Source organism: Bactrocera dorsalis, unplaced genomic scaffold (genome assembly GCF_023373825.1).
Source record: "Bactrocera dorsalis isolate Fly_Bdor unplaced genomic scaffold, ASM2337382v1 BdCtg050, whole genome shotgun sequence".
Classification (NCBI taxonomy): Eukaryota; Metazoa; Arthropoda; class Insecta; order Diptera; family Tephritidae; genus Bactrocera; species Bactrocera dorsalis.
The window spans coordinates 49,220-63,939 of record NW_026038101.1 but is presented as its reverse complement, the minus strand read 5'-3'; the positions used below and the strand labels follow the sequence as shown (position 1 = coordinate 63,939).

General features: G+C 37.5%; 1 protein-coding gene across 1 annotated transcript; it reads left to right on the top strand.

Annotated features, from left to right (window-relative positions):
• Positions 1–4,784: 4,784 nt before the first annotated feature.
• Positions 4,785–5,250, top strand: LOC125780026 (elongation factor 1-alpha 1-like). Its single transcript, XM_049461520.1, has 2 exons — positions 4,785–4,928; positions 4,989–5,250. Exons 1-2 carry the CDS (start codon positions 4,884–4,886, stop codon positions 5,169–5,171), a joined length of 228 nt encoding a protein of 75 aa, XP_049317477.1. The 5' UTR covers positions 4,785–4,883; the 3' UTR covers positions 5,172–5,250.
• The last annotated feature ends 9,470 nt before the right edge of the window (positions 5,251–14,720 follow it).

The following is a 14,720-nucleotide window of genomic DNA, read 5'->3' as shown; positions in this document are numbered from 1 at the left end:
AATGAGTTACTTTCAAAATAGGAGATTGCTATTCGAGACGGACGAGGGCACTCAGAGCTACACTATCTCCAGTGGAGTACCGCAAGGCTCGGTTTTAGGCCCGCTGCTATGGAACCTGATGTACGACGGGGTGTTAAGAATACCGCAACCAAAAAATGTGAAAACAATCGCATATGCGGATGACCTCATAGTGGTAGCTGTAGCCAAACATCTGGATGACCTCCGGGTCAAATGCAATGATAGCATAAATGGCTTGCGCCGATGGTTTACTACCATGAGTCTAGAGCTGGCTGAGCAGAAAACAGAAGTATTGCTCATAAGCTCTAGGAAAATTGAAGAGAACATATCGTTAACCATAGGAGAATGTGAGATTACTTCACAGCCGCAGCTGAAGTATCTTGGGGTAATAGTGGACTCAAGGCTCAAGTTCAAAGAACACTTGGAGAATGCGACACGTAAAGCGAATAAAATATATAATGCGTTATCTAGAATGATGGCTAATAAAGGCTGTGTTCGTTCCAGCCGACGATGTTTAATAGCTAAGGCAATAAGTTCAGTGATCCTGTATGCGGCTCCAATATGGATACAGGCGCTAGAAACAAAATCATATAGTAGACCAATTAACACAGTGCATAGGCTTTCAGCAATACGAGTCATAAGTGCTTTCCGAACTATTTCAAATGACGCCGCCGAGGTATTTGCCAGTATGGCACCGATTGACATCCAGGGAGACGAATTCGCGCGAATATATAATTTATCGGAGACGTCTACCATAGCAAAAAGAGAAGAGAGAAATAAAAGCATTGCAATGTGGCAGCAACGGTGGCAAACTTCATGCAAAGGACGGTGGACCTATCGACTGATTTCGGACATACACTCGTGGATAGGTAGACAACATGGGGATCTGGATTTCCATCTTACCCAAATACTCAGTGGGCACGGTTGCTTCAGAAGCTACCTTTTCCAATATAGTCATGACTTTAGTCCATACTGTCCGACGTGTTCAGAGTGTAGAGAAGACTCTGAACACGTGTTCTTTTATTGCCCTCGGTTTTCAAGCATAAGGGAAAAGCTGAAAACCACCCTTGGAGGTAGTATTACGGTGGAAAATTTGACAGCACTTATGTGCGAGTCCTCTGTAAAGTGGAAAGCAGTCAGTGAAGCGGCAAATCAAATTATGACAAAATTGAGACAATTAGAACAGATTAGGCGTCAGTCAGTCCGTGCAATAGAGGAGACTTAAACGTCTTCTTCTCTCCCATGGAGTAATACTTTGTCCAGTGGTCCCGTGGGAGAGACATAAGGTGGGAGTAGGTTAGGTTTAGCGGATTAAAGTCCCGCACTCCGGCTTTCGATGCTTCCTCCTACTATAAAAAAAAAAAAAAAAAAAAAAAAAAAAATCTATACCAAGTTGCGGAAAAATATGAACTATACATATTTATGCTAATTAGCTGTTTTGAGGTTATTGGAGTTGTCATATAGCCGTAACGATAGTGTATTTGGAAAAATTTCACAATCTTATATTAAGGTGTAGAATCCATTTTTTAGTACACATGCACTAAGCAATCGATATCAAGTTGCGTGAAAATATGAACTATACATATTTATGCTAATTAACCGTTTCGAGGTTATTGAAGTTGCCACATAACCATAACGACAGTGTATTTGGAAATATTTGTGAATATATCTCGTACGGTCGACGAATCAGTTGCGTGGTCGATGCGTCGATCGTTGAGAATATGAAAAAAATCGGGAAAACAGAATTAGTGAATAAAACCACAAAGTTTGTGTTTCATATAGCATTAAAATGTTTTCAATTTTATTTTATTAATTTTTGATTACCAAAAAAATACTTACATTTATGGTTGTGGTGATGCTTGTTGTGGTGGCCGGTGGAAAAAACGTCTTGGTTCGCTTCGCTCTCTAAACAGAAGTATTTTAGCCTCACTAGCAGAATCGCTTGCTAAGTGGGAGTTTTTAACGAAACCATTGCCAGTTGAGTGAAAGCTGTTAACAGTTGAGTGAAAACTATCAACAGCTAACTGGCAATGGTTTGTTATGTACTCACTAGGGGTGGTAAAAAGAAGTTAGGCGCTGGCCTAAACATACCGGCCCCCTTGCGGTGAGCAACAAAAAAAAAATTACATGTCCATCGACCACCACAACGATGTACAAATTTATGGCACAATATGAGTACAGCTAAATAGAAAATAGCTTAAGTTTATTTATTCGTTATTATAATTATATTTTTTTAAAATAACAATCCAAAAACCAATACTTATTCTAAATAGGAATGCAAAGAAAACAATAGAATAAGTTAAAAAAAAAACAATACTAAAAGCTTAATTTAGTACCGGGCCGTGCCCGAAAGCACCCAGCCGAATATGGAGCCCTGAGCGAGGAGCTGCCCAAACGTCTGTGGCATGACCTGTTGGGTCATGATGCGGGAGTATACATCCGCGCCGAGCACCAAGCGTATCGGCGACGACTTGTAAAAATTTGGATCCGCCAGCTTGATATGGGTGTATGGGGCTGCTAGGTCGGAGTCCAACGTGGTGGTCGGGCTGATGCGCATATAGTCGTTCATTATCCTTACATGTGTGGATATGCGGGTATTTGTCCCGTGTCTGCCTCGCAGTACTAAAAGGCAGCCTCGTTGACCGCCGATATGCGTCTGCTCTAGTTGCAACTCTCTAGCTAGGTCGCGCGCAATTAGCGACGTAGGGGCGCATGCGTCTATGAGCGCCCTGATTAAATGTAGGCGTCCTCTTGCCTCGATTTTTACTACCGCCGTCGGTAAAATGGCTATCGTTGGCAGCAAGGAATGAGCCACTATGCCGGCTCGATTTGTTAGCCCGGCTCTGAAGGAGCTAGCCCGGTGCAGCTGGAGAGACCTGGTCTCCAGTCTGGCCGGATTGTGCGCTTGGCGACGACGCAGACGGCGTTTGTGCGCACGACGTTCGTGTTGAAGAAGGGGGCGGAAAGTCCGGGTTTCCGTTTCCCCTCGCTGTGATGGGCGGAAAGGCCGTGTTTCCGCTCCGGTTTCAAGGAGTTCTCCCTCCTCCGGCTCTGGTTGGAGAGGCCTAGTCTCCGTTCCAGGGTCTGATGCATCGATGGAGAGAGCATCATCGGAACTTATTTGTTCGCTCCATGATTGGTTTTGAGGCACTGTGGGGCGGCGACGGGTATTTTCCCCGATGTGGAGCATCGTGTGGTGCTTTTCGTTGCAGCGCCGGCACCGTGCGTCGCTGGAGCAGTTCGCTGACCGGTGGTTGACCGCAAGGCAATTTATACAGTATTTGCCTATGAGTGCCTCCCGTAGGCGCTCCTCCGGTGTCTTGGCCCGGAAGGATGAGCAGAGCCGCAATGGATGCTTTCCCTTGCACAGCGTGCAAGAAAGCGGGTACCGGTTCGGGTGTAGCGCCGCGGTCTTCTTCAGGCTACTGTAGCGAGTCATCTTCCTGAAATTAATCTGTTGACGATTTTGTGTTGTTTGGTTTTGAATAACTGATTGGGTGGCGAGAAAAAGTGCATAAATTATATTATATATATTGCATAGTGTGGAGGCGGCCTTATGTGGTGTGAACTGCCTTACATTACCATAGTGTGTAGGCGGCCTTATGTGGTGTGAACTGCCTTACCTTACCATAGTGTTGCAAATAATAATTAAATAAAAAACATTTTTGCCTTTAACATCAAATTTATGTTATCGTTATTGTTTTATTTGTCGTAGGTTTTCGACAAAGTGGCCTGCCACCAAAGAAAATGTTAAATACAATTTGGTTTAATAATTATTTTCAATTCTTACTTGTCAGTAAGTTCAAGGGCAATGCATACATGTACTGCTGTAGAAGGAGACTTTCGGTTTGCAATTGCGTTATTTGCTAGCAAAACATATTTTTCAAATATGGTATTTGCAATAAAAAGTGACTTTAAAATTCATAAGCATGAGTTATGCCTCATGGTTTGGAAAAAAAAAAAGTTTTAGATTCATTCTTGTAAAATTTTTAAGGCGAATTAAAAAACTAACGGCATGGCATCACCTTATGTCATGAATGAAATTTTTAAGGCGAATTAAAAACTGACGGCATGGCATCACCTTATGTCATGAATGACATTTTTATTGGTTAAGTGCGCACACGTGCGCAAAGAGATTTGACAGCCGGGTAAAAAGGTAAGTAGGAGACTATAATGAAATTCGCCGATTTATTTAAATATTTTCCTTTTTATTACAGATTTACGGAATAAATTCGATAAAAGCAGTTGTCAAAGGAATGTTTGGTGATAAACCCAGCGAAAAGCGGTCAGCATGTTCCGACCTTATAGTCTTAGTGGCGCATAACGATGATCCAACCGATCAGATGCTTGTTTCCTTTTTTTTTTTTCGATGAACCAAAAAATTGGCATCAAAACTATCAAAACATATTGCACGCGAATTCAAGAGGAGAATATACATCGTGCGATCGTAGTAGTGCAAGCAGGCATGACACCGTCGGCCAAACAATCTTTGGTTGATATGGCGCCGAAGTATATTCTAAAACAATTTCTTGAATCGGAACTTCTAATCAATATTACAGAACATGAACTGGTTCCTGAACATGTTGTAATGACCCAGAAGAAAAGCAAGAGTTACTGGCACGTTATAAACTGAAAGAGAATATGTTAATGCGGATTCAAGCGGGAGATCCGGTTGCGCGTTACTTGGGTCTCCAACGAGGACAGGTGGTTAAAATTATACGTTCGTCGGAAACAGCCGGTCGTTATATATCTTACCGACTTGTTTGTTAAATAATAGAATAAAAAATCAATTTGATAATGTAAAAAAAAAGAAAACGAATTGCAGCCTCAACAGCAACAACAAATTACAAATTTAGCCTGCCATAATGAACCGCAGCAACGCATCATCTATTGAACCTCCTTCAGAAAAGGTAAGTAAGTGAACATAATGAAATTTGCAGATTTATTAAAGTATTTTCTTTTACTTTCAGACTCGTGAGCATGCTCTTCTTGCAGTGAAACAACTGATCGTTGGTGTCAACAAGATGGATCCGTCCGAACCACCATACAGTGAGGCTGGTTATGGGAAAATCCAGAAGTATCCTCATCCATCAAGAAGCTCGGTTAATCCAGCTGCTGTTGCATTGGTGCCAATCGCTGACTTGGCATGGTGATAACATGCTGGAAGCATCCACCACACGCCATGGCTCAAGGGATGGAAAGCTGCACGTAAGGAAGGCAATGCTGAAGGTAAGACACATATCGATGTTAGCTAGATATTGTTGCATTGTCTGGTAGCCGAAAGAGAAACACTGGAACAATCACATATGGCGAGGTGAAAATTCCAACATATAAGTAAATAGTCATTATAAGTGCATTAGAGTGAAATAAAGATTTCTACGCAAAAGCACTGTAAGCTATACATCGTAAAAAATATTCAAATGTTATCGAGACCCAGCAAGTAAGAAAATGTTGCAACACCAGTGTATGAAAACAAAGGACATTATTTATTTAATAGTGTAATAATATATCGATAGTGAACCAATTTCAGTAATGCCCTGCAACAAGTACTCTTAAAAGTATTTAAAAGTGAACAGATATTTTGTTACATTTCTTTTCAAACAATTAACATTTAACACATTAAAAGGGCGCAAAATTAAAGAAGACTATGCAAATGCTGATTGTTAAGTATGTAATTAAAAAAAGAAGATATTTTAACATTCTGTCCACATCCAAACTTTACACGTACATACAGTGCATATGTAATATAGTTTAAGCAAACAATTTTATCAAGAACAAGTATTAAAAGCTAATTTGTGAAAAATTAAAATCTGTTTATTTTTGTATATAAGTGTACAATTAAATAGAACAACATAAATTCGCGTAAAAATGGCAACTTCGACTAGAGTCTAGGGGTTTCTTTTTTGCATATTTATTTAAATATCTTCTTTTCCTTACAGATTTGGTCATCTGTTCCAAATCCCCGCACGCAGCTAACTGCTTTTTCCGCGATATTTTGTTGTGATATGAGACGCAAGTGTTGGTTGGTGTAGCTGCAATAGCACGCCCTGTGACTATCCAGCCGAACACTGTCTCTTGCGCAAGAAGTGATCCCGGCACGTTCTTGCGTATGCCATCAAGCATAATCTGGGGATAGACGTCGCCACCGAGTATGACGTCCACGGGTTCATTGACGAAGAACCTCTTATCCGCCAACGTGAGATCTGGGAAAGCCTGCCGAGTTAGTGCGCTAATATGGCAAGTCGGCAAGTTTCCCGTTAATTTCGGCAGAACCATCATGTTCGTTGTGATCGCTATAAGTGGGTCGATTGGTGACCGCAACTCGACACAACATGCTTCCTTCACTTGCGCAGATACGGTGTTGTTGATGCCTGACACCTGGGCATTTATCCTCCTACCTGGCAAGTTGATTCTGCGCTTCAGTTTTTCTGTGATGAAAGAGCACTCTGACCCGGAGTCGATGAGTGCTCTTGCGGCATAAGTAACGCCGCGGTATTTGATGTTGATTTGTGCAGTTCCTAGTAAGACGCCTTTATCGCTGTTAGCGAAGCACGACTGTACGACAGTTGGCTTGCCTTCCGATTTGTCAAAGTTGCGTCTCTGTTGAGCTTGCCTGGACGTAGACGGAAACTCGTCCGATGATATAGATGAGCCTCTTTGGCTGCGAGGCTGCACTGTCCCCACATGTAGGAGTGTGTGATGCCTCGCGTGGCACGTGCTGCAGTTGAATGCACTGGTGCATTGCGACACTAAATGCCCAAAGCTGAGGCAATTGATGCAGCGATTGTTGCGCTTAGCGAACTTGATCCTGTCCGCTGGTGCCATGTTAAGAAACATGGGGCAAGATCTTAATTTGTGATCTGCGCTTTTGCACATCAGACAGGTTGATTTCTCAACGCTTACTTGGAAGGCGCCGAGTCTGTTCTGATGGCTATTGTTGTTGTATTTATTCTGTGTGGGTGCACTGACAGGCTTTGCGGAATTGGACGATTTCTTGGCACGTTCTATTGCCTCCAAATCACGGTATCTATCCGTGAGGAAGTTGTCCAATTCCTCCCACTTCGATGTCTTGGTCTTGTTCTTTACAGACTGTTCCCATAGGGCCAATGTTGCCTGTGGCAGTCTCTTGGAACATATGCGGATTATGATTGGGTCCCAGTTCCCAATGTCCACTTTATTGGCTGTCAGGCAGGAGATGCAGCTGTTGATCTCCCGCTGTAGCCATTTTATTGAGCTCGAACACTCTTTATCGATTGAGGGCAAGTCGAGCAGTATGTCGACTTGGGTTTCGACGAGAATTCGCTCATTCTCGTACATATCAGTCAATCCCTTCCACGCCATTGCAAAGCCATCATTTGTTAGCGGGCATTTTGATACAATAACCTTCGCCTCCCCTTGTGTCTTTTTGTTGAGATGGTATAATTTCTCAACAGGTGACAGGCGCTTGCTTTTGATGTATACGGCCGTGAACATATCCCGGAATGTTGGCCAAGAAAGGTAGTCCCCTTTGAAAACATCAGTATCGCAAGGCGGAAGGGAGTGATTACTGTCTACCTCAACAGATTTTTCGGTGTCTTTGGGGGTTGAGAGGATCTCAGACATATCCTTCATTGCCCCCATGCAACGTATGTAGCATTGCCCACCTATCTTGAATTTTTTTTTAATAAGGGCATAGTCCTTTAAGGACATGTCCCCTTTGCTGTTGAGGTCGTCATGGGCAGCTTTCGCTTTGCACCACATCTCTCTCAGCTCGTCTTGTTGCATCGCAAGAGCGTTCTTTGAGATGTCCTTTGATGCAGCACTGAATTCAGACTCGTATTCGACAACGTAGTCTACTAAGCGCATGAAAGCTTCCATGGTTTCGATATAAGTGACAAGAAGAATTGAAAATTCAAATTTAAATTTAAAGGAATAGAGTAATACTCAAGACTGAGCAGACTTTGATCTAAAGAATATGGGAATCGTTCTGGAAATAATTCCCCACTATTGTAAATTTTTATTTGCAGCACACCACTGCCAACCAAACAAGAAAATAGAAAAAGGAAAATTTTTTGACTGTTTTAGCCGATATCGCAATATATCTGGCTGGTCAATAATATTTAATTTATTGCATATATTTTAGCAAACAAAATTTTTAACTATAGTAGCCGATATCGCAGTATATCTGGCTTTGGTACTTTATTTAATATATATATGAGTTGCAGCACACCACTGCCAACAAAAAAGACGAGAATATATATGTATAGTCGTACGTGCGTATGTATAAAGATGCCACTTTATATGGCTCGCCACCCAAGATACGCCGACGAAAATCAATTTGTTAAATAAAAGTGTTTAAAGGTGAAAAAAGTGCAGTGTCTCAGTGAAAAAAAGAAACAAAAACAAAAGATTCTTGAACAAATAGAAAAAAAAACAAAAACTCAAAAAAATCAATTCCGTAAGTGAAATGTGAAAGAAAAAAATATCACCGCACAAAATCCAAAAATTAAGAAAATCGAAAATTAGTGCCGTGAGTGATATGTGAAAATATATTACCGCACAAAATCCGAAAAATTGAAAAAAAATCGAAAATTAGTGCTGTGAGTGATATGTGAAAAAATATATTACCGCACAAAATCCGAAAAATTGAAAAAATCGAAAATTAGTGCCGTGAGTGATATGTGAAAAGATATTACCGCACAAAATCCGGTACTTAAACGTGCACTTACGGATTATTTTGTTTTTGTACTTATGCCACTGAAACACTAAAAAAAAAAACTAGTCGCTGTGTCACTTTTCTTTTACAAACGATTTAGTCACCAATAAAAAGCGATTAAAAACAACTATTTTTATATATATCTTTTTTTTCTTTTTTTTTTTTTTTAAAAACGATTGGTATCCAAGTGATATTAAAGCAATCACGTACCTGGTTTGCCTGCGTTGGTGGGAAGTGCAACAAGAATTAGTGATATGTATCCGTTGGTGTGCAACGCCTCGTTTGTATTTGTGCAACAGAGATCGGTTTTATGGTCCGTTGGTGTGCAGCGCCTCGTTTGTGTTAATTTTCCGTTGGTGTACAGTGCCTCGTTTGTGTTAATTTTCCGTTGGTGTACAGTGCCAAAAAAACTGAGTATTGATATATTTGTTCTTATCCGGCTCGAAGGACCATGAATATATCTCGTACGGTCGACGAATCAGTTGCGTGGTCGATGCGTCGATCGTTGAGAATATGAAAAAAATCGGGAAAACAGAATTAGTGAATAAAACCACAAAGTTTGTGTTTCATATAGCATTAAAATGTTTTCAATTTTATTTTATTAATTTTTGATTACCAAAAAAATACTTACATTTATGGTTGTGGTGATGCTTGTTGTGGTGGCCGGTGGAAAAAACGTCTTGGTTCGCTTCGCTCTCTAAACAAAAGTATTTTAGCCTCACTAGCAGAATCGCTTGCTAAGTGGGAGTTTTTAACGAAACCATTGCCAGTTGAGTGAAAGCTGTTAACAGTTGAGTGAAAACTATCAACAGCTAACTGGCAATGGTTTGTTATGTACTCACTAGGGGTGGTAAAAAGAAGTTAGGCGCTGGCCTAAACAATTTGACTATCTTATATTAAGGTGTAGAATCGATTTTTTAGTACATATGCACCAAGCAATCTATACCAAGTTGCGTAAAAATATGAACTATACATATTTATGCTAATTAACCGTTTTGAGGTTATTGGAGTTGTCATATAGCCATAACGACAGTGTATTTGGAAAAATTTCACAATCTTATATTAAGGTGTAGAATCCATTTTTTAGTACACATGCACTAAGCAATCGATACCAAGTTGCGTGAAAATATGAACTATACATATTTATGCTAATTAACCGTTTCGAGGTTATTGAAGTTGCCACATAACCATAACGACAGTGTATTTGGAAATATTTGACAATCTTATATTAAGGTGTAGAATCGATTTTTTAGTACATATGCACTAAGTAGCCGATACCAAGTTGCGTAAAAATACGAACTATACATATTTATGCTAATTAACCGTTTTGAGGTTATTGGAGTTGTCATATAGCCATAACGACAGTGTATTTGGAAAAATTTCACAATCTTATATTAAGGTGTGGAATCGATTTTTTAGTACATATGCACTAAGTAGCCGATACCAAGTTGCGTAAAAATATGAACTATACATATTTATGCTAATTAGCTGTTTTGAGGTTATTAGAGTTGTCATATAGCCATAACGACAGTGTATTTGGAAAAATTTCACAATCTTATATTAAGGTGTAGAATCCATTTTTTAGTACATATGCACCAAGCAATCTATACCAAGTTGCGTAAAAATATGAACTATACATATTTATGCTAATTAACCGTTTCGAGGTTATTGGAGTTGCCACATAACCATAACGACAGTGTATTTGGAAATATTTGACAATCTTATATTTAGATGTAGAATCGATTTTTTAGTACACATGCACTAAGTAACCGATACCAAGTTGCGTAAAACTATGAACTTTACATATTTATGCTAATTAGCTGTTTTGAGGTTATGAGAGTTGTCATATAGCCATAACGACAGTGTATTTGGAAAAATTTCACAATCTTATATTAAGGTGTAGAATCGATTTTTTAGTACATATGCACTAAGCAATCTATACCAAGTTGCGTAAAAGTATGAACTATACATATTTATGCTAATTAACCGTTTTGAGGTTATTGGAGTTGTCATATAGCCATAACGACAGGGTATTTGGAAAAATTTCACACTCTTATATTAAGGTGTAGAATCCATTTTTTAGCACATATGCACTAAGTAACCGATACCAAGTTGCGTAAAAATATGAACTTTACATATTTATACTAATTACCCGTTTTGAGGTTATTGGAGTGTTCACATAGCCACAACGACAGTGTATTTGGAAAAATTTCACAATCTTATATTAAGGCGGAGAATCGATATTTTAGTACACATGCACTAAGCAATCTATACCAAGTTGCGTAAAAATATGAACTATACATATTTATGCTAATTAACCGTTTTGAGGTTATTGGAGTTGTCATATAGCCATAACGACAGTGTATTTGGAAAAATTTCACAATCTTATATTAAGGTGTAGAATCGATTTTTTAGTACATATGCACTAAGCAATCTATACCAAGTTGCGTAAAAATATGAACTATACATATTTATGCTAATTAACCGTTTTGAGGTTATTGGAGTTGTCATATAGCCATAACGACAGTGTATTTGGAAAAATTTCACAATCTTATATTAAGGTGTAGAATCCATTTTTTAGTACATATGCACTAAGTAACCGATACCAAGTTGCGTAAAAATATGAACTATACATATTTATGCTAATTAACCGTTTTGAGGTTATTGGAGTTGTCATATAGCCATAACGACAGTGTATTTGGAAAAATTTCACAATCTTATATTAAGGTGTAGAATCGATTTTTTAGTACATATGCACTAAGTAGCCGATACCAAGTTGCGTAAAAATATGAACTATACATATTTATGCTAATTAACCGTTTTGAGGTTATTGGAGATGTCATATAGCCGTAACGACAGTGTATTTGGAAAAATTTCACAATCTTATATTAAGGTGTAGAATCGATTTTTTAGTACATATGCACCAAGCAATCTATACCAAGTTGCGTAAAAATATGAACTATACATATTTATGCTAATTAGCTGTTTTGAGGTTATTGGAGTTGTCATATAGCCGTAACGACAGTGTATTTGGAAAAATTTCACAATCTTATATTAAGGTGTAGAATCGATTTTTTAGTACACATGCACTAAGCAATCGATACCAAGTTGCGTGAAAATATGAACTATACATATTTATGCTAATTAACCGTTTCGAGGTTATTGGAGTTGCCACATAACCATAACGACAGTGTATTTGGAAAAATTTCACAATCTTATATTAAGGTGTAGAATCCATTTTTTAGTACATATGCACTAAGCAATCTATACCAAGTTGCGTAAAAATATGAACTATACATATTTATGCTAATTAACCGTTTTGAGGTTTTTGGAGTTGTCATATAGCCATAACGACAGTGTATTTGGAAAAATTTCACAATCTTATATTAAGGTGTAGAATCGATTTTTTAGTACATATGCACTAAGTAACCGATACCAAGTTGCGTAAAAATATGAACTTTACATATTTATGCTAATTACCCGTTTTGAGGTTATTGGAGTGTTCATATAGCCACAACGACAGTGTATTTGAAAAAATTTCACAATCTTATATTAAGGTGTAGAATCGATTTTTTAGTACACATGCACTAAGCAATCGATACCAAGTTGCGTAAAAATATGAACTATACATATTTATGCTAATTAACCGTTTTGAGGTTATTGGAGTTGTCATATAGCCATAACGACAGTGTATTTGGAAAAATTTCACAATCTTATATTAAGGTGTAGAATCGATTTTTTAGTACATATGCACTAAGCAATCTATACCAAGTTGCGTAAAAATATGAACTATACATATTTATGCTAATTAACCGTTTTGAGGTTATTGGAGTTGTCATATAGCCATAACGACAGTGTATTTGGAAAAATTTCACAATCTTATATTAAGGTGTAGAATCCATTTTTTAGTACATATGCACTAAGTAACCGATACCAAGTTGCGTAAAAATATGAACTATACATATTTATACTAATTAGCTGTTTTGAGGTTATTGGAGATGTCATATAGCCATAACGACAGTGTATTTGGAAAAATTTCACAATCTTATATTAAGGTGTAGAATCGATTTTTTAAGTACATATGCACTAAGTAACCGATACCAAGTTGCGTAAAAATATGAACTATACATATTTATGCTAATTAACCGTTTTGAGGTTATTGGAGTTGTCATATAGCCATAACGACAGTGTATTTGGAAAAATTTCACAATCTTATATTAAGGTGTAGAATCGATTTTGTAGTACATACATATGCACTAAGTAGCCGATACCAAGTTGCGTAAAAATATGAACTATACAAATTTATACTAATTAGCTGTTTTGAGGTTATTGGAGTTCCCATATAGCCATAACGACAGTGTATTTGGAAAAATTTCACAATCTTATATTAAGGTGTAGAATCGATTTTTTAGTACATATGCACTAAGTAACCGATACCAAGTTGCGTAAAAATATGAACTATACATATTTATGCTAATTAGCTGTTTTGAGGTTATTGGAGATGTCATATAGCCATAACGACAGTGTATTTGGAAAAATTTCACAATCTTATATTAAGGTGTAGAATCGATTTTTTAGTACATATGCACTAAGTAACCGATACCAAGTTGCGTAAAAATATGAACTTTACATATTTATGCTAATTAACCGTTTTGAGGTTATTGGAGTTGTCATATAGCCATAACGACAGTGTATTTGGAAAAATTTCACAATCTTATATTAAGGTGTAGAATCGATTTTGTAGTACATACATATGCACTAAGTAGCCGATACCAAGTTGCGTAAAAATATGAACTTTACATATTTATGCTAATTAGCTGTTTTGAGGTTATTGGAGTTGTCATATAGCCATAACGACAGTGTATTTGGAAAAATTTCACAATCTTATATTAAGGTGTAGAATCGATTTTTTAGTACATATGCACTAAGCAATCTATACCAAGTTGCGTAAAAATATGAACTATACATATTTATGCTAATTAGCTGTTTTGAGGTTATTGGAGATGTCATATAGCCATAACGACAGTGTATTTGGAAAAATTTCACAATCTTATATTAAGGTGTAGAATCCATTTTTTAGTACATATGCACTAAGTAACCGATACCAAGTTGCGTAAAAATATGAACTATACAAATTTATACTAATTAGCTGTTTTGAGGTTATTGGAGATGTCATATAGCCATAACGACAGTGTATTTGGAAAAATTTCACAATCTTATATTAAGGTGTAGAATCGATTTTTTAGTACATATGCACTAAGTAGCCGATACCAAGTTGCGTAAAAATATGAACTATACATATTTATGCTAATTAACCGTTTTGAGGTTATTGGAGATGTCATATAGCCGTAACGACAGTGTATTTGGAAAAATTTCACAATCTTATATTAAGGTGTAGAATCCATTTTTTAGTACACATGCACTAAGCAATCGATACCAAGTTGCGTGAAAATATGAACTATACATATTTATGCTAATTAACCGTTTCGAGGTTATTGGAGTTGCCACATAACCATAACGACAGTGTATTTGGAAATATTTGACAATCTTATATTAAGGTGTAGAATCGATTTTTTAGTACATATGCACCAAGCAATCTATACCAAGTTGCGTAAAAATATGAACTATACATATTTATGCTAATTAACCGTTTTGAGGTTATTGGAGTTGTCATATAGCCATAACGACAGTGTATTTGGAAAAATTTCACAATCTTATATTAAGGTGTAGAATCGATTTTTTAGTACATATGCACTAAGCAATCTATACCAAGTTGCGTAAAAATATGAACTATACATATTTATGCTAATTAACCGTTTTGAGGTTATTGGAGTTGTCATATAGCCGTAACGACAGTGTATTTGGAAAAATTTCACAATCTTATATTAAGGTGTAGAATCCATTTTTTAGTACACATGCACTAAGCAATCGATACCAAGTTGCGTGAAAATATGAACTATACATATTTATGCTAATTAACCGTTTCGAGGTTATTGAAGTTGCCACA

Excerpts from the sequence above, each read along its gene's own strand:
- LOC125780026 (XM_049461520.1), top strand. The coding sequence starts at position 4,884 with ATGAACCGCAGCAACGCATCATCTATTGAACCTCCTTCAGAAAAG. Across the intron at positions 4,929-4,988 it reads TTGAACCTCCTTCAGAAAAG|ACTCGTGAGCATGCTCTTCT; the intron begins GTAAGTAAGTGA and ends TTTTACTTTCAG.